The 23,673-nt window shown below is 45.3% G+C and overlaps 2 protein-coding genes across 8 annotated transcripts in view; one reads left to right on the forward strand and one right to left on the reverse strand.

The window, feature by feature from the left end:
* AGO4 (argonaute RISC component 4) overlaps positions 1-2,854 on the reverse strand; it is a 28,158-nt gene extending 25,304 nt beyond the window's left edge. The window contains exon 1 of one of the 6 annotated variants that reach the window (XM_070764391.1): positions 2,381-2,854. Coding sequence is in view for 1 of the 6 variants with exons in the window: in XM_070764390.1 (XP_070620491.1) it covers positions 2,317-2,335 (19 nt within the window). In the remaining 5 variants the exon portion in view is untranslated. The other 5 variants (XM_070764396.1, XM_070764392.1, XM_070764394.1 and 2 more) reach the window with 5 other exon arrangements.
* Positions 2,855-16,925: 14,071 nt separating this feature from the next.
* Positions 16,926-23,673, forward strand: part of CLSPN (claspin) — a 70,211-nt gene continuing 63,463 nt past the window's right edge. For both annotated transcript variants that reach the window (XM_070763868.1, XM_070763869.1), the window contains exons 1-2: positions 16,926-17,072; positions 21,386-21,515. In XM_070763868.1, the coding sequence (XP_070619969.1) occupies positions 17,052-17,072; positions 21,386-21,515 (151 nt within the window). In that variant the 5' untranslated portion in view covers positions 16,926-17,051. The remainder of the gene's footprint in view (positions 17,073-21,385; positions 21,516-23,673) is intronic.

The raw sequence follows: 23,673 nt of genomic DNA on the forward strand, positions 1-23,673 counted from the left end.
TCTTTATACATTGTCCATTCTATAGCAGCCAGCTTCTAATACCACTGCCTATAACTAAACCAGAACAGAAAAAAACTTTTAAAAATTGTGAGGAAAATTGCAAAAATAAAAAATAAAAAGCCTAATAACAATCCTAATGTGAAACATAATCCTGAGAATTTATCTGCAATGCCTTCATAAGTGCAAATCTTCCAACTCTTACCTTAAAGATTTTAAATTTAGTGTTCCAATTAATATTTAATTATTGTCAGATAGAATTCCTACATCATACTAAAACTTATTGCTCCATCCTTCAGAATATCAGGCACCTTGTTAACAACCAGAGCCCCTGGACATTTGAATCACTGAACCCAGAATCTGCTTATGACATGCTAAAAAATAACAATGGCTAAGGAAAAACTAAGTGGCCACAAGTCAGTGTGATTAGATATATTTAATTAGTACAAACAGTTCAAAAAGCATCACCACCAATGTAACTGATAGACACATATATTGTACCTAACCTTAGAGTCATAATAACAAGTTATATCTAAAAACTACTTGCACTCTTATCATAAACTTCTGCAATTTCTTATGGTAACCAGGAATCAGAATTTTCTGGAATTTGTGGACAGCTTTTATACTGTTTAGTTGACTTTTCAAGGCAGGCATAATCAAAGCTGGCTGAGGAATTCTTAGAGCTGAAGTCCACAAGTCTTAAAGTTGCCAAGGTTGGGGAACCCCTGATTTAGGCTACTGTATGGTTTGTCTGTCTTGGCTTTAGCAAGTGGGTCCATAAACTATGGCATACAGCTTAGCATTCTGTACAAATTCTGGTAACTGTGTTGGTTAAAACCAGGTTCCAATCAAGCCATAAAGTTAAACTAATTTAAACATGAGTTAAGCTAATAAATAAATAATAAATAAGATAGGTGAACTAATAATAACAACAGAATTGGAAGGGACCTTGGAGGTCCTTTAATCCAGTGTTTCCCAACCTTGGCAACTTGAAGATATTTGAACTTCAACTCCCAGAATTCCCCAGCCAGCATTCGCTGGCTGGGAAATTCTGGGAGTTGAAGTCCAAATATCTTCAAGTTGCCAAGGTTGGGAAACACTGCTCTAATCCAACCCTCTGCTTAGGCAGGAAACCCTATACTATTCAGACAGATGGTTATCCAACATCTGCTTAAAAACTTCCAGTGTTGGGGCATTCACAACTTCTGGAGGCAAACTGTTCCACTGGTTAATGTTCTACTGTCAGGATATTTCTCCTTAGTTCTAAGTTACTTCTCTCCTTATTTAGTTTCCACCCATTGCTTCTTGTTCTACCCTCAGGTGCTTTGGACAATAGGTTGACTCCTTCTTCTTTGTGGCCACCCCTGAGATATTGGATCACTGCTATCACATCTCCCCTGGTCCTTCTTTTCGTTAAACTAGACACATCCCATTCCTGCAATAGTTCTTCATGTTTTAGCCTCCAGTCCCCTAATCATCTTTCTTGCTCTTCTCTGCACTCTTTCCAGAGCCTCAACATCCTTTTTGCATTGTGGTGACCAAAGCTGAATGCAGTATTCCAAGTGTGGCCTAACCAAGGTCTTATAAAATGGTATTGGACCCTTCGCACAATCTTGACTCCAAATCTAGGTTTAATGCACAATGAATGGAATTTTGAGTTTAGGAAAGAGAGCTTGCTAAATTTGGAAGCCAGACCCAGGATGATGGTCTTAAGATAGGATGGATGGTCGGATGCAGTATTCAAAGAATGTTTCCTTTGTCCACCACATTCACATGCGTGGTACAGAATCCTGGCCAACACCACATGGCTGGATCAGGATGCACCTAATACGGTTGCGAACCACAGGTGATCGTCGTTGCGGTGTCTTTTTTTTTTTTTTGGAAAGTTTTATTTAAAAAGGGCGGAGCAGGCTGGAGGGCAAAAGCGCCGCTCCAACTCCCAAAGAAGCGCCAGCCCAATTTTTTTAAAACCGGGCTCCTCGCAGGCATCACGTGCTGTGCGTGTTTACAAACACTGGCAAAAGTATTCAGCTGCAGGGAAAGGCCGCCACCGACGGGAACTCCTCGGTAGGCCCCACATGGCCTCGGGCAGAGCGGAGACGAGCGTGGGCCGGAGAGTCCTGAGCCGCCCACCAGCCACCTGTTCCGGGCTTCCCCCCAAAGGGGAAAGAAAGGCGCCTCTCTTCCTCCCCGGGGAAGGAAACCCGAGCCCCCTCCGGCCCCGCCCCGAGGAGAAGGGGAAGCGAAGGGGCCATCTGGGCAGCCCCCTCCGCCCCTCGCGCCGCCCCGCGCCCAGCCCCACCTGCAGGCCTCGCTCACCTGGTCCCAGCGCCTCCATGGCGGCGGCGGCGGCGGCGGCCGGGGGGGACCGCGGCGAGGAGGCCGCCGCCGCCGCCGCCACGGGCCCCGCGGCTCCAGCCGCCGCCGCCGCCGCCGCCGCGTATCTCTTGATTTCGGGAATATTGGCTTCGGGGTGAGGGTCGGCCGGGAGGGAACGGGCCGCGGAGAGCAGCGTCTCCGCCTCACAAACAAACGCGCGGCCGCGGCGGAACCAGCCCGCCCGGCCGACCGAAGCGCTCCTTCGCTCGGTTCCAACGGGACCGTCTAGGGAAATTGGCGGTGCTGCTGAAGCGGCGGCTTCTCTTCTTCTTCCTCCTCCTCCTCCGTCCGCCTCACACGCTCGCCTGCATGCGCGCGCCTCCGGCCCCGAGAGCGAGCGGCCAGTCCGGGGGCTTTGAAGAGGCGGCCGAGCCTAGAGCCTAAAAAAAAAAAAAACCCCTTCTCGACGCGCGTCGCCTCAGCGCGCCGGACCCCCAGCCACAAGCCGCCTCGAGCTCGGCCCCCTGCAGCTGCGCCTGCGCGCGCCTGCGCCTGGTTTAAAACCCAACCCACCCACCCGCTCCAGGCTCCTCCCCCCCCCCAGCTTGCTCGCTCGTCTGCTTGCCCGCGCGCGCTCTCCGACCAGCCAGAACGCGAGGGCCCAACCGGGGCAGCTCACAGCCTGCCACCCCCACAGCCGGGCTCGCGCATGGCGAGCCCCGCCCCTTTCTCCTCCTCTTCAGCCCTCGTGACGAGGAAAAAGAGAGGATGGAGAGCGGGGGGAAGGGGAACTCGGGGGCGCGCTGGCCGCAGGTGTGCGCGCGTTTCTCCCTGGAACTCTCCTCACCCCGCCTTGTTTATTTATATTTTACTTCTCTTTCTCCCAGCCCCCTCTCCCCACACAGAGAAGTGGTGGCCCCTCACGAGCAGAAAAACCGGTGGGTTTTTTTTACCCATCCCGCCAGGCTAAATTCAAAGGTTTATGGATGGATTTGAGGCCGGTCTTTGATAACCTTGCCAAAATTTAAGCTGCGTGGGCTTCAGTTCCCAGAATGCCCCAGCCGCTGAGGAAGGGCTTCAGTTGCCCCCCTCCGTTTCCTCTGTGCATCTGGCTTCCATGTTTGTCAAGATGAAACTCCCTTGTATCGTTGCTATTTGTTTTTTTGTATTTACAATAAATGTTTTGTCTTGTTTTGGGTAGAATACCATAGGCTGGAAGGGACCTTGGAGGTCTTCTAGTCCAACCCCTCCTTACACCAGTGATGGTGAACCGTTTTTCCCTCGGGTGCCGGAAGCATGTGCGCACACACTACCAATTCAATGCTTGGGGAGGGTGAAAATTGCCCCCCCCCCGTGGCCCTTTGAAGGCCCGAAACAGCCCATTTCCAAATTTCTGGTGAGCCCGGTAGGCCCACCCTCCCTAGGCTCCAGAGGCTTCCCTGGATCCTGGGGAGGGCAAAAAACCCCTCCGCCCGGTGCCCCTCCTGAAGCCAAAAATGCCCTCCCAGAGTCTCAGTGAGTCGAAAATTTGTTGGATGGTGTACAGTCCAATGTTCCCTATATTTTTTTCCCCCGGTGTAGGCGGAAAAGTATAGTGTCTGAGCGGCAATCCCCTTGGAACTGGGCGGCATAGAAGTATAAATAAATTAATTAATTAATAGATTAATTAATTATATTAATGGGGAAAATTCCCCTTTTTTATTATAAGAAAATAATAAACAAAACCAAAATCTATTGCTATTAAAACTAAAACAACCACCAAAACCAAAAACACAACTATTAATAAATCCATGCTTTAAAATCTTCATTTCTTAAATATTTATCATAGTATTATAGTAATTAATAATACTATGAAAATCTATCTGAACACCAATGCAGCAATTGATATATTTCCATATTTACTTTTCTATAATTTCATTCAATATTTCCAAGCTCAATTAATTTTCAGGCACTTAGCATTTACTATTATTAACTTTCATCAATCTTCACAACCAAAAACAAAAAAACAATACATGCAGTATAATAATAAGACATATAAAAATAATTTTAAAACACTTTAAAACCAACAGTAAAAACCATACATGCCATTAACGGCTGGACCTCAAGGGTGCACCATCCAGTCAACGGCCCCAGGCCGCCCGGAAAAGCTAGACCTGAAGGCCAGTAGTGTGAGGGTAATCCAGATCTCAGAAGGTGGCTGGTTCCAGGGAGCTGGAGCCACCAGAGAGAATAAATCAATGAATAAATCAGTGTCCATTTCCTTGTGACAGTTCTTCAAATATTGGAAGGTGGCTATCATGTCAGCCCCCACTCCATTGTCTTCCTTAGGCTAAACACACCAAGTCCCCTTAGCCCAGAGGTCCCCAAACTTGGCAGCTTTAAGACTTGTGGACTTCAATGTCTGGAAGTTGAAGCCCACAAGTCTTAAAGTTGCCAAGTTTGAAGACCTCTGCCTTAGATTAGATTAGATTAGATTTATTGGATTTATATGCCGCCCCTCTCCGAAAACTCGGGGCAGCTCACAAGATAAAAACAATACATAACAAATCCAATACCCACCAATCCAATTACAATTTTAAGCTAAAAATTCATAAAAACAACCCCAGAATATTAAAACACGCATACAATCAATCTATTCACCAAATGGTTTAGCTTCCAGACCCTTTGTCACTTTTGATGCTCTTCTCTGCTTTCTTTCTAGGGCCTCAGCATCTTTTTTGTAGCAGGGTTTTCCTAAATCTTGGAAGTTATATTTGGGGAATTAATGATTGTAAGCTGCTTAGAGTCGCCTCTAAGTGAGGCATCCTATCAGTTTAATAAATATTCAAAATATATACATTCCCAGAATCCCCCAATTAGTTTGGATGGACTTTCTGCTCCCAGAATTTCTTACCCAGGATAGGTGGACTTCAGTAACCGAGTTGTCGAAGCGTGGAACTCATTACCGGACTCCATAGTGTCATCCCCAAACCCCCAACACTTTACCCTTAGATTATCCATGGTTGACCTATCCAGATTCCTAAGAGGTCAGTAAGGGGCGAGGACAAGTGCACCCTTAGGTCCATCCTAAGCTTACCCTCACCAAACATTTTATAGTTTTCCCTCTCTTGACAATTCACCCTTTGACCATCAAATAAGGCTTGAGATTTAATAAACAACGGCACCCAGCATTTGCAAGGTATGCAATGTAAGTTCTCTTTTCTTTTGATGTCAAATTACCCAAAACAATCTGAATAATAATTATATAAACTCTAGCACAATGTTACATCTTTAACTTTCAGCTTTTGGAATGTTTTTGATGAATGATTACTAATCTTGTGGATGCTTTGGCATGCCAGAGGTTTTGACACACCAAAGGAAAACAATCACTGAAATTAAAACAGGGAGGAGTCCAAAAATATTATTCCTGGCACTTGGGAATTCTTTTTTCTCATGCCAGGATCTTTATCCAATCACGATTGTGCTTTCTGGACACTGGATTCCATTCAAGTCAATGGAACTGTTGATTATTTAATCCAAATAGCTCTGGATTATATGGAATACTGTACTCCCATCTTTTTTTATAACTTGTATAACAAGTAGGGTAGATTGAAACTTAATGATTGTAACAATCCCGATCATGTACAGGAAGTCCACTGCTTTTGATCACAATTAGGATCTGCATTTTCTTTGCTAAGCGAGGTGGTTAGGGTGAATCATGCTTGATTTGACATCTTTTGAGTGAACCACATAGTAATTAAGTAATTGCAGCCCCCCCCCCCTGCTTTGCTTATTAAAATCTGGCTGGGAAGATCACACATGATAATCACATAATCCTGGGATGCTGCAATCATTGTAAATACATGAGCAGTGGTGGCGCAGTGGTTATAATACAGTACTGCAGGCTGCTTTTGCTGAATGCCGGCTGCCTGCAATTTGGCAGTTCGAATCTCACCAGGCTGTTGTGGTTGGCTCTGTCCCAGCTCCTGCCCCAAGGAATGTGGAGGTGGATGCAGGGGAAACATCAACATGACATAGGCCTGTTTTATTGCCGACAGAAGCAGGTAGTGCAGTTTCCTTGGACAAAGAAGGTGGGGGTGACTTGGAAGAGGGGGGCTTGGCACACAGCCCAGGAAGCCAATCTCCATTATCTTTGGTTGATTCAGATGAGGAAGTATTAGACCCACGCATGCGCAGAATTATGCATAGAGGAGACCAATTGCAGAAATATTACAGGAGATAAGAGAGAGGCCACCTGTGTTTGGGTGGGGCTCCAGTAATTAGAGCTGCTGATAAAAATGTGGGGTAGGTGTGGAAAGAAAGAAAGAGGAGAAAGAGGGAAGGGAAGGAAAGGAAAGGAAAAGAAAGGAAAAGAAAAGAAAGGAAGAGAGGAGGAAAAAGGGAAGGAGGGAGGGAGAGAGGGGGAAATCGATTAGGTCCCACAGAGTCGGCCTTCTCCGGGTCCCGTCAACTAAACAATGTCGGTTGGCGGGCCCCAGGGGAAGAGCCTTCTCTGTGGTGGCCCCAACTCTCTGGAACCAGCTCCCCCCAGAGATTAGAACTGCCCCTACCCTCCTGGCCTTTCGTAAACTCCTCAAGACCCACCTTTGTCGTCAGGCATGGGGGGATTGAGATGTCTCCCCCGGGCCTATATAATTTATGTATGGTATGTTTGTAGGTATGTTTGCTTAAAAATGGGTTTTTTTAACTATTTTAAATTTTAAATTGTATATTATTAGATTTGTTATGAATTGTTTTATTGTGTTGTGAGCCGCCCCGAGTCCACGGAAAGGGGTGGCATACAAATCTAATAAATAGATAGATAGATAGATAGATAGATAGATAGATAGATAGATAGAAAGAAAAGGAGAGGAAGGGCTACAAAACTGGCACTAAGCTTCAGAGGATAATCCAGGGCTTGAATGTACCTGGAGGTCATCTAGTCCATCCCCTGCTCCAGCAGGACATTGTTAAAATGAGATTCTGTCTTTTGATCCCCCCCCCCAATCACATGACTATATAGCCATACCCAAGGTGTACATGAGCCGGGGTGGCGCAGTAGGTAGAGTGCAGTACTGCAGGCCACTAAAGCTGGTCAGCAGTTCAAATCTCATCACCGGCTCAAGGTTGATTCAGCCTTCCATCCTTCCGAGGTGGGTAAAATGAGGACCCAGATTGTGGGGGCAATATACTGGCTCTGTTAAAAAGTGCTATTGCTAACATGTTGTAAGCTGCGCTGAATCTAAGGAGAAGGACGATATTTTTAAAATTTAAATAAATAAATAAATACATACATACATACATACATACATACACACAGAGTCACATGACCCCACCAAGCCACACCCACAGAAATCTAGATTTCACCACTGCCCTCAACTATGGAAAGAAACGAGGGCAGTCACACTTTCTCAGCTCAGCCTTTCTCCTAGTTGTTTCGGGGATGAAATGCTATTAATACCACCTTGAACTCTTTGAGACATAACGACTGTGAATTGTTTATTTTTGGCACAGCATGACATGGAGACGAATTCAGATAAGAAGTAGGCTATTACAATATTATGCCACCAAATGTACTGTAATTTGAAAAGACAACGTACAGTGGTACCTCGAGATACGAGTTTAATTCGTTCCGGACCTGGGCTCTTAAGTCGAGCAGCTCTTATCTCGAACGACTTTTCCCCATAGGAATTAATGTAAATAATTTTAATTGGTTCCAGCCCTCAAAAAACTCACAAAGTTAGTCTAAATTATGCAGAAAGACATGTTTTTAATGAAGAAATGTACATGTACATATAAATGAATAATGAAGTTTCTTTCACTTAACTTGTAAACTTTTTTAAACTTTTAAATTTACATATGTTCAACTTCTCTGCCACCCAATCCTGTAGGACAGAGGTCCCCAACCCTTTTTGCACCAGGGACCGGCTTTAAGCGATCAAGAGAGGAATGGGTGAATGAATGGACGGAGGGTGGGAAGGAAGGAAGGAAAGAGGGAAGGGACAGGAACAGAGGAAGGAAGCAAGGAAACTTATGAAAGGGGAGAGTAAGAGAGGAATGAGTGGAGGGAGGGAAGAAGGTGGGAAGGAGAAAGAAAAGAAGAAATAGAGGAAGGGAAGGTAAAAGAGAGAAAGAAAAAGAGCAAGAAAGAAAGCTGCAAGCACCCCCCCGAGCCCCCCAGGCCGGCTGCAACCTTTTAAAACACGTGCGCCGCTTCGCAGCTGTCTCCTGAAGCCGAACGCGGAAGTTAGCGTTTGGCTTCAGGAGACAGCTCCTTGGCGCTTGTATCTCGAATTTGGGCTTGTAAGTAGAACAAAAATATCTCTCCCCTCCCAGCTCTTATCTCGAGTTGCTCTTAAGTAGAGCAGCTCTTATGTCGGGGTTCCACTGTATTGGTGTTCTGTAGTTTGTAATGTAGTAGAGCTTCGTGCCTAGGCAGGAATTAAAACCTTCCATTTGGAATTTGTACCAGATTCCTATCACTGTAGATTAGGCACTGTTATCAGAGGACACAAAGAAAAAAAACATCTTTGTAAAAAGTTCACAAGGATAAATTTATACAGTATACAGTACCTGTACATGCATTTTCTGTAATTATAAGACCTTAGAGGGCAAAATAATAGTCTGATATAATAGATAGATTCTCTCGTATTTTCCTCTAATGTACAGTGGGGGGGGGGAGTCTGCGGAGAGGGGCGGCATACAAATCTAAATAAATAAATAAATAAATAAATAAATTTAGTCAGTGGCCAAGGTTGGGAAACACTGAACTACAGGTCTCTCTCATCTTTTTAAGTGGGAGAACTTGCACAATTGGTGTCTGACTAAATACTTCTCCCCCCCCCCCCTATTGATTTCAAACTTGATCATAAGTCTTGGTTCCAAAATATCTGTAGAATGCCCAGACAAAGAAGGCTAATCAAATATTTGCTTTTAAGCATACTGTATATCATTTTTTTTTCTTTTTTCAATAACGGTGCTGCCAGCTTTCAAGCAAGCAAGGACAAGCTTTTGGCTCCCATAGAAAAACTTAATAACATTACATCTCATTTGTCTTTGCTGACAAACCAAATATGACATTTATATTCTAATAAATAACCTTTTTCCCAAGCAGGATCTATAGAATGCTTTCCTTTGCACATTCCCTTGTTTATTTAACTACAAAATGTCTTGGCAACTTTCACATTTCTCCCGAGACAAATCCACTTTTCCGTGTATGCTCTGAAGTTGTATTTAAAAAAAATAATTTTCTAGTTGCTTTGGTCTATACTCAGATTTAGTGGAAAAGGTAGCATAGAAACATAGAAGACTGACGGCAGAAAAAGACCTCATGGTCCATCTAGTCTGCCCTTATACTATTTTCTGTATTTTATCTTAGGATGGATATATGTTTATCCCAGGCATGTTTAAATTCAGTTACTGTGGATTTATCTACCACGTCTGCTGGAAGTTTGTTCCAAGGATCTACTACTCTTTCAATAAAATAATATTTTTCTCATGTTGCTTTTGATGTTTCCCCCAACTAACTTCAGATTGTGTCCCCTTGTTCTTGTGTTCACTTTCCTATTAAAAACACTTCTAGCATGCCTGTCCTGTCTAGAAAAAAATTAGAGGTGGGATGCATTATTTTTTTGACTTCATTAGCATATTGTTCTCAGCATAATTTGTTTCATCATGATTTATTGATTAAACAATAATTGACTCAGTCCATGAAGCATGTTAAATCATAAGTAGAGGCACTGACTAGAATTAGGATTTAAATAAGATTTAATTTAAAGTAAATAAAACTAATTACTATTTACTAAGCGAATAACTTGCCTTTCGTAAGTTACTCAAAACCCACCTCTGCCGCCAGGCATGGGGGAATTAAGACTTCTTCTCCCCCTAGGCTGATACAACTGTATGTATGGTATGTTTGTACGTATGCTGGTTTTATACATTACGGGTCTTAAGTTAGTTTTTTAGTATTGGATTTTTTACTGTACATTGTTCATGATTGTTGTTAGCCGCCCCGAGTTTTCGGAGAGGGGCGGCATATAAATCCAATAAATGAAATGAAATGAAATGAAAAAAACTGAATCTTTTAATTTTTTTTCTTTCTGTCAAGTTCAAAATTACAATTTGGTGGCAACTTTTAGTAGGATAGGGAAGTAGCTCCATGCAATCTTAGGATGTACATCCATGCTATGAAGAATATGGTGAAAGGAAGCAAACCGCATGAAGTAGACCCAGAGACAGGGTTTTGAGCAATCGGTACTTTTATTCAGCTCAGAGAACAAGTGACAGCTCAGCAAGGTAAAGTGACAATTCAGCGAGTACCGACTGGCTCTGCCGGGAGAAACCGCTTCTTTTATACTTTTGCGGTTCCCGCCAAAGCGAGAGCCGGCCGCGTCTGAGCCAATCAGGAGCGACTTCCTGCTTGGGCTCAGACAGCGCTGGAAAAGAGGAACAAACTATTTACAGCGTTACAAGGTAGCCATTCCAGGATACAACACCCCTCCCCTCATAGTTGGACTCATCCATCAAGAAAGCCATGTGACGAAGTCGTCCAATCGGTGAGGCCTCCGAGGCTCTCGCGCTGACCTGCGCAGTCCAATTTCTCCTTCGCCACTGACTGTGGAGGATGGCTCGCCGCTGCTCTCCCGGTGCGGCGGACTTGGCCTGGCGGGCCCAACGAAGGCTTCGGAGGACGAGGATGGCTCGGCGTCGCTGGATGGTTCCCCCTGGCCCGATAAGTCTCTTTGCGTGTTTATTAGTTCGGGCAATGTACTAAAGTCTGTTGAGGGGGGAGAGTCCAAGTCAGCGGTTTGTTGCAATTGATTTTCAGTTCGTTTCCGAATGTGGTCTATGTGTCGTTTCCACAAACGACCATCCTCCAGTTTAACAACATAAGTCTTGGGTGCGTTTTGCTTAACAATAATTCCCTTCATCCAGTTTACATTTCCATCAAAACATTTTACATATACATTTTGTCCCAAATACATTTCTCTTTCTGGTTTCATACACATTTGGTTATTATTAACACAGAACCTTGGATTTAACCTGTCTAATGGTGACCTCAACTTTCTTCCCATCAATAACTCTGCAGGGCTTACATGTGTGTGCGAGTTAGGGGTAATGTGCTGGGTTAATAAGAATTGGTCCAAGTTCTGTTGCACATCCCCAGGGCCTGACCTGTGCAATGCCTCCTTTGCCACCCTTACGTAACGTTCTGCCAACCCGTTAGCCCAGGGCGAGTAAGGCGAGATGAGGGCATGACTGACCCCTAGGCCATCTAGGAATAATTCGAATTGCCTGGCTGTTAGCTGTGGCCCATTGTCAGACACTAAGAGATCAGGGCAACCATGGGAAGCAAACAGTCTGCTCAATACCTTGATAGTGGCACTTGTGGTTATGTTGTTCATTGCTATTATTTCCAACCATTTGGAGAAGGCATCAACCACTATTAGAAAGTACTGAGACCCCACTGGGCCAGCAAAATCAATGTGGATCCTAGACCAAGGACCAGCAGGCTGTTCCCACTCAGCCGGAGTTGTTTTGGGGGGACTGGGCCTTGACTCTTGGCATGGGTCACACTTTGAAACCCAACTTTCAATATCAGCATCTAGCCCTGGCCACCATAAATGCCCCCTTGCTAGGCTCTTCATCCTGACAATCCCAGGATGGCCCACGTGTAACATTCTGAGTACCTTTTCCCTTAGGCGTTTGGGGATGATCACTCTATCCCCCCACAGCAAACAACCTTTTACATATGATAATTCAAGCCTTTTGTTTTTAAAATCACACAATTCAGGTTTAACAATATCATTTTGCCATCCCTTTAGAACACAGTTCACCACTTGTTTAAGGATTTGGTCTTGCTGCGTGTGTGCAGCTACCTCTTTTGCTGTGGTTAGTGGGTTTTCCTCGAGTTCTATCATTAGCACATCTGTGGCAGGAACAGGGTCTTCTACTAAGTCTGCTATGGGGCATCTGCTGAGGCCGTCTGCATGATTGATTTCCTTCCCCCCCTTGTGGGTGAGCTCATACTGATACCCTGAGAGGAAAAGGGCCCATCTGATTAGTCTTGGAGACATAAAAGGTGGAGTGGGCTTGTTGGGGGCTAGCAGGCCTAGTAGGGGTTTGTGGTCAGTGACTAGCTCAAAGCTTCTTCCAAAAATGTAATTGTGAAACTTCTTTACCCCTGCCACTAATGCTAGAGCCTCCTTGTCTAACTGGCTATAATTCCTCTCCGTGCTGGTCATGGTTCTTGAAAAAAATGCTATTGGGGCCTCTGTCTTATTGGGTAGAACGTGAGCTAAAACTCCTCCTATGCCGTACGGTGAAGCGTCGCACGTGAGCCTAATGGGTAGTGAAGCACTATATTGGACTACTACGCTTTTAGAAGTTAATAAGTTTTTTATTTGGCAAAAAGCTTCACGTTCAGTTTTCCCCCATGTCCAGCGGGCTTCCTTCTGGAGTAAACGATGGAGAGGCTCTGCTACTGTTGCCTTCTGCTTTAAAAAAACGGAATAAAAATTAAGGAGGCCCAAAAATGCCTGCAACTCACCCTTATCTTGTGGCTCTGGGGCTTCTCTAATTGCTCTCAGCTTCTCTGATGTGGGGTGGATACCTTCTTTATCTATCTTATACCCAAGGAATTCAATACTGTCAGTTCCCCAGACACATTTATCAGGCTTGATTCGTAACCCTTTGTCCTGTAGCCTCTTAAGTACTTCCCTTATTCTTTTGTTCACTTGTTCCTGGTTTTCCCCTGCAATTAAGATGTCATCAAAATATGGAATTGCCCCATTTACCCCTGACAATAGGCGTTCCATGATGCTCTGGAATATTCCTGGGGCTATGCTTACCCCAAACTGTAACCTCGTGCATTTGAAAGCCCCCCTGTGCGTTACAATCGTTTGAGCGTTTGCTGTTTGTTCATCGACCGGAAGTTGCTGGTAAGCCTGCGCCAGGTCGATCTTTGCGAACCTTTTCCCCTCCCCCAGGGAGTGTAAGAGTTGTTGCACAACCGGAATGGGGTAGGGGTGGTGTTGGAGTGCCTTATTCAGGGTTGATTTGTAATCAGCGCAAACTCTTAAGGAGCCATCTGGCTTCAGGGGTGTCACTATGGGAGTTTCCCATGGCCCCTGTTCCACAGGGACTAAGATACCTTGACTAATGAGTTTGTCCAGCTGTATGTCTAGCTTGGGGAGAAGCGGAAGGGGGACCCTGCGAGGTTTCAGTCTAACCGGTGGGACCTTGGGGTCAATAGAGAAAGATATAGGGGGTCCCTTATACAATCCCAAGGTGGGGCTGAACACTTCAGGGAACTCTTTCACAAAGTTAGGCATAATATCACAGTTTACATTACACACACCCGAAATTTCGATCCCCAACGGTTCCATCCACGCTAGACCTAGCAGGGAGTGTTTGGCCCCCGTCACAATAAGCATGGGAAGGGTACATTTAACATTCTTAAATGCAATAGGTACATTTGCTGTTCCCAGGACCGAGATTACCCCCCCTTGGAAGTCTCTGATCACCAACGAGGTTTGAATTAGGTCAGCCTTAGACACATTAGGCATATATAGCTTAAATTTTTCCCAGGGCATGATGGTATATCTCGAGCCCGTATCCAGCTCCATTGAGCAAGGCTGGTTATTTAGTAACAATGAGATAACAATTTTAGCCCCCTTTTTGGTTGCCGTGTTATTCACGGAAAATTGAGAGTTACCTCTATTGTAGTCTCAGTTAGCGGTGGAGTAGTTCCTTTGACCCGAGTTGCGGAACGGTCTCCTTTCTCGCGATTGGGGGGGGTGGTTTTGAGGTCGCTGGTATTGTTGTGTGGCAAACGTTTCTTCTGGTGCCGTTGCCCTGCATGCGATGGCGATGTGGCCTCTCCGGTTGCAACGGTGGCAAGTAGCGTCTCGGAAAGGGCATCGATGGCGCTGGTGATTTCCCCGGCAGCCCGCGCAGGGGGCTGGGTGAGTAGCTCTAGGGTGTCTCGGCTGGTCTTGCAGGAGGAGGCAGTTGTCCCCGTTGCTAGTTGGCTGGCTGCGGTCGTCTGTTCCCATGGCGCTGGGAGACTCGGCGTCGATTTTGGCAATGGTTTCTCGCCTTCCGTGCTCTTTTAATTCTCTTGCCGCTGCGTCGGCTGCTTCCGCGGTTTGCGCTAATTTAATCACGGTTTGTAGAGTCGGCTCTTCTTCGGTGAGGAGTTTATTTCTCACTGAGTTGCTCTTCATGCCGAAAACCAAGGCGTCGGTGAGGCGAGCTTCCGGGTCTTGAAACTTGCATTGAGCAAGTACCGTTCGAAGCCGCGTTGTGAATTGGCTGATCGACTCGGTTTCTCTCTGAGCCATCATGTGAAATTGATGCCGGTAAACCATGGCTGGTCTGGTTGGTTTGAAATGGCTCGCTAGTTTCTGTTGAAGGACGTCCCACGCTGTGGCTCTTGCTTGTTCTGGTTCGGTGAGAGTTTGGGCGAGTCTACGGATCTCTGCGCCGCAGTAGTTGAGAAAAATAGCCCGTCTGCGATCGGCTCCGGCGTCCTGCATTCCCGCCGCCTCGAGGAATATCTCGAAGGTGGCCATGTACTCGTCCCATGTCATTTTCTCGGAATCGAAGAGTTCTGGAGCCTGGCCGATCTGGATTTTGTCCATGTTGCACGCGAAGTTTCTTCCGTTCGTTCGTCGCCAGTGAAGTAGACCCAGAGACAGGGTTTTGAGCAATCGGTACTTTTATTCAGCTCAGAGAACAAGTGACAGCTCAGCAAGGTAAAGTGACAATTCAGCGAGTACCGACTGGCTCTGCCGGGAGAAACCGCTTCTTTTATACTTTTGCGGTTCCCGCCAAAGCTAGAGCCGGCCGCGTCTGAGCCAATCAGGAGCGACTTCCTGCTTGGGCTCAGACAGCGCTGGAAAAGAGGAACAAACTATTTACAGCGTTACAAGGTAGCCATTCCAGGATACAACACCGCACAATTTCGGTTTAATTCAGTGTTTCCCTAACCTAAGTTTGGAAGTGAGCAGAAACTCAAAGCAAGACAAGACAACACAAATTTTGCTCTCTGTTTTGCCCCCTATTCCATTCTTCATATTGAGATAATAATTGGGCTGGACACTCAGATGGAATAGAGGTAGTCTTCAACTTAAAATCATATACGGACATATGCCTCAAGCCATTCTTTTTACTACCGGTTTTGTGGGTGTGGCTTGGTAGGCATAGTGTGGCTTGGTGGACGTGGGGGAATGATATTGCAAAATCTCCATTTACAGCCCACTCTGGGGCCAACCAGAGGTGGTATTTGCTGTTTCTCTGAACTACTCAAAAATCCTGCTACTGTTTATTCAAACTACTCAAAATTTCCGCTACCGGTTCTCCAGAACCTGTCAGAACCTGCTGGATTTCACCCCGTCCACTCAGATCTAGGGATAGCTTTAAGGAAAGAACAAATATTCTTGAGGCTACCCAAGAACAAAGTCAAATTTAAAGATGGTCTCAAGAAAAGGCGACCATCGAGCAAGGGATCGCATTAAAGGAGGATAAGGCTGAAGGACTTGACCTCCCTTATAGTAGTTGGAGAACCCTGAACATGCTGAGGATTGCAATGCCTAGATGTAAAAGCAAGAGACTGCCTTCTGCCGCACGAATCCCAGCGACCAGTTAGGTCCCACAGAGTTGGCTTTTCTGGGTCCCGTCGACTAAACAACGTCGTCTGGCGGGACCCAGAGGAAGAGCCTTCTCTGTGGCGGCCCTGGCCCTTTGGAATCAACTCCCTCCGGAGATTAGGACTGCCCCCACCCAGAATTCCCCAGCCAGCATTTGCTGGCTGGGGAATTCTGGGAGTTGAAGTCCAAATATCTTCAAGTTGCCAAGGTTGGGAAACACTGTCCTACAGCAATGTTTTTCCACCTTGGGAAGCTTAAGATATGTGGATCTCAACTCCCAGAACTCCCCAACTAGCTTCAGCTTGCTGAGTAATCCTTGGGTATTGAGGTCTATGCATCTTATATTTCCCAGGGTTGAAAAACACTGTCCCATACAGATTCTGCCTTTTTTATTCTTTTATTTATTTTTGTAAAAAATATGTACAAGATGGCAAGTGTTGGTATAAACATAAGCCAAGTAGGTACATGTTAATTAGGACATTAAAACAGGGACATAGGCACAATTTATTTATTTGAATTTGTATGCCGCCCAATTCCCGAGGGACTCTGGGCGGCTCATAACCCCCAAAAAGTAAAACATAGAATGTAATATTAAAACCCCTTAAAAAAGCAATCTAAAACAATTTAAAGCCAACAATTGAAAACAGTTAAATCAGTTAAAATGTTTATGCACGCCCTTTGTCCACCTCCACTTAGATATTAATGCACTTGTGCAGAGGCCGGGTTTAACATAATAATGTACTGTATATTTAATACTTTTCTCAAAAAAAGGGGGGGAAGTTTTAAGGGACGAACATTTCTCAATTGTACAGTATTTTTGTAGTCCTACCAATCCAAGAAACTCCGCCAACGAGGGCAGGTTCCGTACAGGAGAGACGAGTGGACTATTGGTCCGGAGAATCGCTGCCCCAAGCCTGTTGACCAATGGGAAAGAAAAGGGGGCGGCTCCATAAGGCTGGAGGCCAGCTGTGATTGGCTGGGGAGGAAGGGTGGAACCAAAGGCCGAGCAAGAGCGCGAAGCCTTAAACGCAGCCGCTTTCCCTGAGCTTTTGGCGCTTTCCGCGGCCCGGTCGCTCATCTTAGCCAAGGCGGGAGGCGGCTATCATGACGGTGGCGGCGGGAGAGGTGAGTCTGGCTCATGTCAGGCGCGGGACTGGGACGAGCTATCCGTTAACCGGCGGAGGAGAAGCTGCTTTGGCTGGGATTTGTTTTTGGTTTTTTTTTGGGGGGGGGGGAGGTTTTCCTCATAGACGTTTCAGAGACCCGGGACTACGGCTCCCGGCGTGCACTGCGGGCCTTCTTCGATATCCCGGCATGCCAAGAGCGGGGCGTTTAGATGTTCTGATCATCCCGGTGGTGTTTCTGAAGTGGCTGCGAGCAGATGGGGACAGTGGTTTAGAGCAGCCCCGCAGACGACCCCTAGGTGGCAGCAGAGACCCAACTCGCCAATGCCATCTAGGCTTTGTCCGGGATTTTTCAGTTTAGATTCAATAAATCTGGTTTTCTGCATTCCGGGTTGGAGAAAACGGGGATGAAGGTTTACGTGGTTTTTGTTTTTTTTGCGGGGTGGGGAAGACATGTTTAGAATAGAATTCTTGATTGGCCAACTGTGATTGGACACACAAGGAATTTGTCTTGGTGCATATGCTCTCAGTGTACATAAAGTAAAAGATACATTTGTCAAGAATCATTAGGTACAACATTTAATGGTTGTCATAAGCAGGGGTCCTCAAACTTGGCGACTTTAAGACTTGTGGACTTCAACTCCCAGAATCCTCCAGCCAGCTGTGCTGGCTGGAGAATTCTGGGAGTTGAAGTCCACAAGTCTTAAAGTTGCAAAGTTTGAGAACCCCTAGTCATAAGGGTCAAATAAGCAATCAGGAAACAATATTAATAGAAATCTTAAGGATGGGAGCAACAAGTTACAGTCATACATAACATAAATGGGAGGAGATGGGTGATAGGAATGATGAGAAAAGAATAGTAGTAATAGTAGTGCAGCCTTAGTGAATAGTTTGACAGTGTTGAGAGAATTGTTTGTTTAGCAGAGTGATGGTGTTCGAGAAAAAACTGTTCTTGTGTCTAGTTGTCTTGGTGTGCAGTGGTCTATGGAGTTGTTTTGAGGGTAGGAATCGAAACAGGTTTTTTATCCAGGATGCAATGGATGGAAACTAATCAAAGAGAGAAACAACCTGAAATTAAGGAGAAACTTCCTAACAGTGAGGACAGTGAGAATTAACCAACTTTGCCTTCAGACATTATGGTCCATGCCAGCACTATTCTACTTTTAATTTTGTATATGCTGAGTCAAAAAGGGGGCTGTGAAAATATTTACAAACTTCTCATATCCTGGACACAAACTACTAAGGCTGCATTACTATTGCTATTCGGTTTCTCATTCTTATCACCCATCTCCTTCCACATCTGTATGACTGTAACTTGTTGCTTGTATCCTTACAATTTATATTATTATTGATTGCTTCCTGATTGCTTATTTTTACTCTATGACAATAATTAATTGTTGTACCTCATGATTCTTTACACTTGTATCTTTTCTTTTATGTACACTGAGAGCATCTGCACCAAGACAAATTCCTTGTGTGTCCAATCACACTTGGCCAATAAAAAATTCTATTCTATTGTATTCCTCCTGTATATTCTATTCTATTCTTAGCAAGAAGGGTGAATTATCGATTGATTGATTGATTGATTGATTGATTGGATTTCTAAGCCACTCAAACCCCTACCGATAGCAATGGTGAATTGGAAGGTAGGTTTAGGCCAGGGGTCCCCAAACTTTGCAACTTTAAAACTTGTGGATTTCAACTCCCAGAATTCTCCAGCCAGCTATGGAGACTTGTCTTTCCACAAGTCTTAATGTTGCCAACTTTGAAGACCTCTAGTTTAGGCAACCTAGCTGCAAAGTCTTATCTTAAGGCTTAGTAAATGAATTAGGGTGGAAGAAACCGTTAAGTAGTATGAACATGAGCACGGTCTCTCTCATAGGTGGGGAGTATAAATTCTGGAATCCTGATTGCTCTGTTTATGTCCCACTTTCCCCAAGAAGATTTTGAAGTGACATTTGTAATGTTTTTTTCTCTGTTTGATCTTCACTGGGGGAAGGTGATCAGCATGGAGGCTTTTGAAATGGCTTTTTAAAAATCAATCTACACTCTTTGAAAGCTTTGACTTAACCTAGGCTGTGATTGGTCTTATGGTGACAATTGAGATTTTGGCAAGATATAGGGATTTGGGCCTGAATGTTTGCCAAACTTCATTTAGGGTTCTGTAAAGTTGCTTTGCATAACAGTAGTGCAGTGAAGGGAGAAGAGAAGATTATTTTCCTTTTTAAAAGAAAAGTCCACAAAGGTTGAGGCATTCACAAAATTCAGTTAGAACTATTGACATTTTAATTAATGTATTTGACTAGAACAGTGTTTTTCAACCAGTGTGCCGCGGCACAATAGTGTGCCGTGGGACATGGTCAGGTGTGCCGCGAAGCTCAGAGAGAGAAAGAAAGAGAGAGAGAGAAAGAAAAAAAGCAAGAGAGAAAGAAAACAAGAGAGAGAGAAAGAAAGAGAGAGAGAGAAAGAAAGAAAGCAAAAGAGAGAAAGAGAGAGAGAAAGAAAGCAAGAGAGAGAAAAAGAAAACAGAGAGAGAAAGAAAGAAAGCAAGAGAGAGAGAGAGAGAAAGCAAGAGAGAGAGAAAGAAAGCAAGAGAGAAAGAAAGCAAGCAAGAGAGAGAGAGAGAGAAAGAAAGAGAGAAAGGAAGAGAGAGAGAAAGAGAGAGAGGGAGGGAAGGTGGGAGAGAGAAAGACATAGAGGGAGGGAGGGAGGGAGAAAGAGAGCAAAAAAGAGAGGAAGGAAGGAAGAGAGAAAGAAAGATGGATGGAGAGAGAGAAAAAAAGAAGGGAGAGAAAGAGGGAGGGAGAGAGATAAATTTTTTTGTCCAAACCTTTTTTAGCCGCCCCCCCCCCCTCAATGTGCCCCAGGGTTTTGTAAATGTAAAAAATGTGCCATGGCTCAAAAAAGGTTGAAAATCACTGGACTAGAATAGAAGAATAGAATACAATAGAATCGAATTTTATTGGTCAAGTGTGATTGGACATACAAGGAATTTGTCTTTGGTGAATTATGCTCTCAGTTTACATAAATGACACGATAAATTTGTCAAGAATCATGAGCTATACAACACTTAATGATTGTCATAGGGGTTCAAATATGCAATCAGGAAATAATATTAATATAAATTGTAAGAATGCAAGCAACAAGTTACAGTCCTGCAGTCATAAGTGGGAGGAGATAAGTGATAGAAACAATGAGAAGACTAATAGTAATAGTAATGCAGCCTTAGTGAATAGTTTTACAGTGGTGAGGGAATTATTTGTTTAGCAGAGTGATGGCGGTTGGGAAAAAACTATTATTGTGTCTAGTTGTCTTGACGTGCAGTGCTTTATAGCGTCGTTTTGAGGGTAGGAGTTGAAACAATTTATGTCCAGGATGCGAGGGGTCAGTAAATATTTTCACAGCCTTCTTTTTGACTCGTGCAGTATTCAGGTCCTCAATGGAAGGCAAGTAGGTATGTTTTTTCCACACCAATTTTCTACATTTCAAAGCAAAGCGAGGGAATTTGTAGTTCCAATAATAATAATAATAATAATAATAATAATAATAATAATAATAATAATAATAATAATAATAATAATTTATTGGATTTGTATGCCGCCCCTCTCCGCAGACTCGGGGCGGCTAACAACAATAATAAACACAACATGTACAATCCAATAATAAAAAACAACTAAAAACCCCTATTATAAAACCAAACATACACACAAACATACCATGCATAACTTGTAATGGCCTGGGGGGAAGGAATATCTCAACTCCCCCATGCCTGGCGGTATAAATGAGTCTTGAGTAGTTTACGAAAGACAGGGAGGGTGGGGGCAGTTCTAATCTCCGGGGGGAGTTGGTTCCAGAGGGCCGGGGCCGCCACAGAGAAGGCTCTTCCCCTGGGGCCCGCCAAACAACATTGTTTAGTCGACGGGACCCGGAGAAGGCCAACTCTAATAAGTATAATTTTAAAAAGATCAAACTCTTATATTGATTTTGACAGATGCTGTTAAACAATCGTCCAGAGAATATAAAAGCTATAGATGTTGCTTCAATCCCCAAACAATAGACTGGGTTTCTTATTTTTTGCTTTTCTTAGCATAATGTGGGGTCCCCAGTATTGGGATATGTAAACTGTGTTTCGTGTTATTAAACCAGTTAAGTAGATTTGTCCAAAAATGTGGTTAAGGATAGTGCAATCTATGTACTAAATCAACCTCCTTGAATCTGACAAGAAATGAATTATGGTGTATTTGCCTTCTTTTTTAAATACTGGATGTTACATGTGCTTATCTTTTCATACTTACCAATGTTCCTGAACTGTAGTTCCATTTGGATGCCCAGGATGTGAAAACTCAAGATACTTCTGACAGCAGTTCAGACAGTGGACAAGGCAGCTGTGAAATGAGCTTCCAGTCCCAGATAAGCAAGGGAGTTGCATCAGTTGACGAAGGAGGTGTGTATCTTTTGGGTACAATTTCACTAAACAAGGATCCTGGCTGCCGATCAGTTTCCGGTCACAATTCAAAGTGTTGGATATGACCTATAAAGCCCTACATGGCATCGGACCAGAATACCTCCGGGACCATCTTCTGCCACACGAATCCCAGTGACCGATTAGGTCCCACAGAGTTGGCCTTCTCCCGGTTCCGTCAACAAAACAATGTCATCTGTGGGACCCAGGCGAAGAGCCTTCTCTGTGGTGGCCCCGGCCCTTTGGAATCAACTCCCCCCGGAGATTTATTTATTTATTTATTTATTTAATTTGTATGCCACCCCTCTCCATAGACTCGGGGCGGCTAACAACAGTAATAAAAACAGCATACAACAATCCAATATTAAAAGAGTTAAAACCCTTATTATAAAACCAAACATACCTACAGACATACCATGCATAAAATTGTAAAGGCCAAGGGGGAAAGAGTATCTCAGTTCCCCCATGCCTGGTGGCAGAGGTGGGTTTTAAGAAGCTTACGAAAGGCAAGGAGGGTGGGGGCAATTCTAATCTCTGGACTGCCCCCACCCTGCTTGCCTTTTGTAAACTTCTGAAAACCCATCTATGTCACCAGGCATGGGGAAATTGATATACCCCCTCGGCTGTTCTGTTTTATGTATGATTTGTTTGGGCTGTATGATTGTTTTTAATAAGGGTTTTAAAATTGGTTTTTTAAAAAAAATATTGGATTTGTACTTTGTATTGCTTGTTGTGAGCCACTCCGAGTTTTCAGAGTGGCGCGGCATACAAATCTAATAAATAATAATAATAATAATAATAATCCACAATCCCTGATCCATGGCCCACTATTGTGCTGTGGCATATTTGCAACTGGGCTGCTTGAGCTCAACTTGCGTGAGCAGTGGGCCAGCATGGACCCGCAATGCCACATGCAGTTGAGCTGTGTGTGCTGGCCCACTGCTTGGGCAGCTTGAGCTGAGCGCATATGTGCCAGTCTGCCATTCAAGTGGCTCGGTTCCCCTCTTTCTCCAGTCACAAAGATTGGGGACCACTGCATAAAAATACAGTTTCAATTTAGTTTGTGGATCTAACGTTATGTAATGTTGTTTGGGTCTGTGTGTGAGAAAGTATTTTTTTTCTCAGTGCAGCCCACCAATAATAATTTTTGCCCCATTAAAAGTTTGAAAGATTCTACAGTGATCCCCCGGTTATTGCGTCCCCGACCATTGCGAACAGGCTAATTTGCGATTTTTGAACCCGGAAGTCAGAACACCATCTGCGCATGCGTGCCCTTTTTTTCTATGGGCACGCATGCGTAGATGGCGCCGGGCAGATCAGCTGCTGGGCGGCTTCCCTAGGTCTTCCCCCTCTTGGCGGGCATCAGCGAGGAGTTTCCCCACCGCCCACGCAAACTCCTCGCTGCTGCCGCTTCGCTCGGGCCGCTTCCCAGCTGAGTACTCAGCTGGGAAGCGACCCGAGCGAACGGCTTGTCCGCAGCCTGCCTGCCCGCGCGCCCGCGGCTCGCGCGCCCTTCTCCCGCCCACGCCGTTCGCTCGGGCCGCTTCCCAGCTGAGTACTCAGCTGGGAAGCGGCCCGAGCGAACGGCTTGTCCGCAGCCTGCCCACGCCGTTCGCTCCCCCTCTTGCTGGCAGGAGAGCGAGAAGCCCTCCCCAGCACCCGCTCGCCCGCCCTTCGCCGCTCGCCCGCCCTTCGCCCAGCCACCCGCCCTTCGCTCGCTGCTCACCCGGGTTCGGGGGGGGGTGCTGGCAAGCCGCCCATGCCGGCGGCGACGTTTTAAAACAGCGGCGCGGCTTTCCAATGAGTCCCGAAGACAAACGCGGAAGTTTGACGTTTGTCTTCAGGACTCATTGGAAAGCCGCGCCGCTGTTTTAAAACATCGCCGCCGGCATGGGGGGCTTGCCAGCACCCCCCGGACCCCCAACCCGGGTTTGGGGGGCTGCTACGAAGCCCCCCATGCCGGTGGCGACGTTTTAAAACAGCCGCGCCGCCCCCAATCTTCGGCTCCTCGCTAGCGCTGCGGGAGTAAAAACACCATCTGCGCATGCGCAGATGGTGTTTTTACTTCCGCAGCGCTACTTCGCGAAAACCCGCTCGTTGCGGGGGGTCCTGGAACGGAACCCTCGCAACGAGCGGGGGA

The sequence above is a fragment of the Erythrolamprus reginae genome, chromosome 11, assembly GCF_031021105.1.
Source record: "Erythrolamprus reginae isolate rEryReg1 chromosome 11, rEryReg1.hap1, whole genome shotgun sequence".
Lineage (NCBI taxonomy): Eukaryota > Metazoa > Chordata > Lepidosauria > Squamata > Dipsadidae > Erythrolamprus > Erythrolamprus reginae.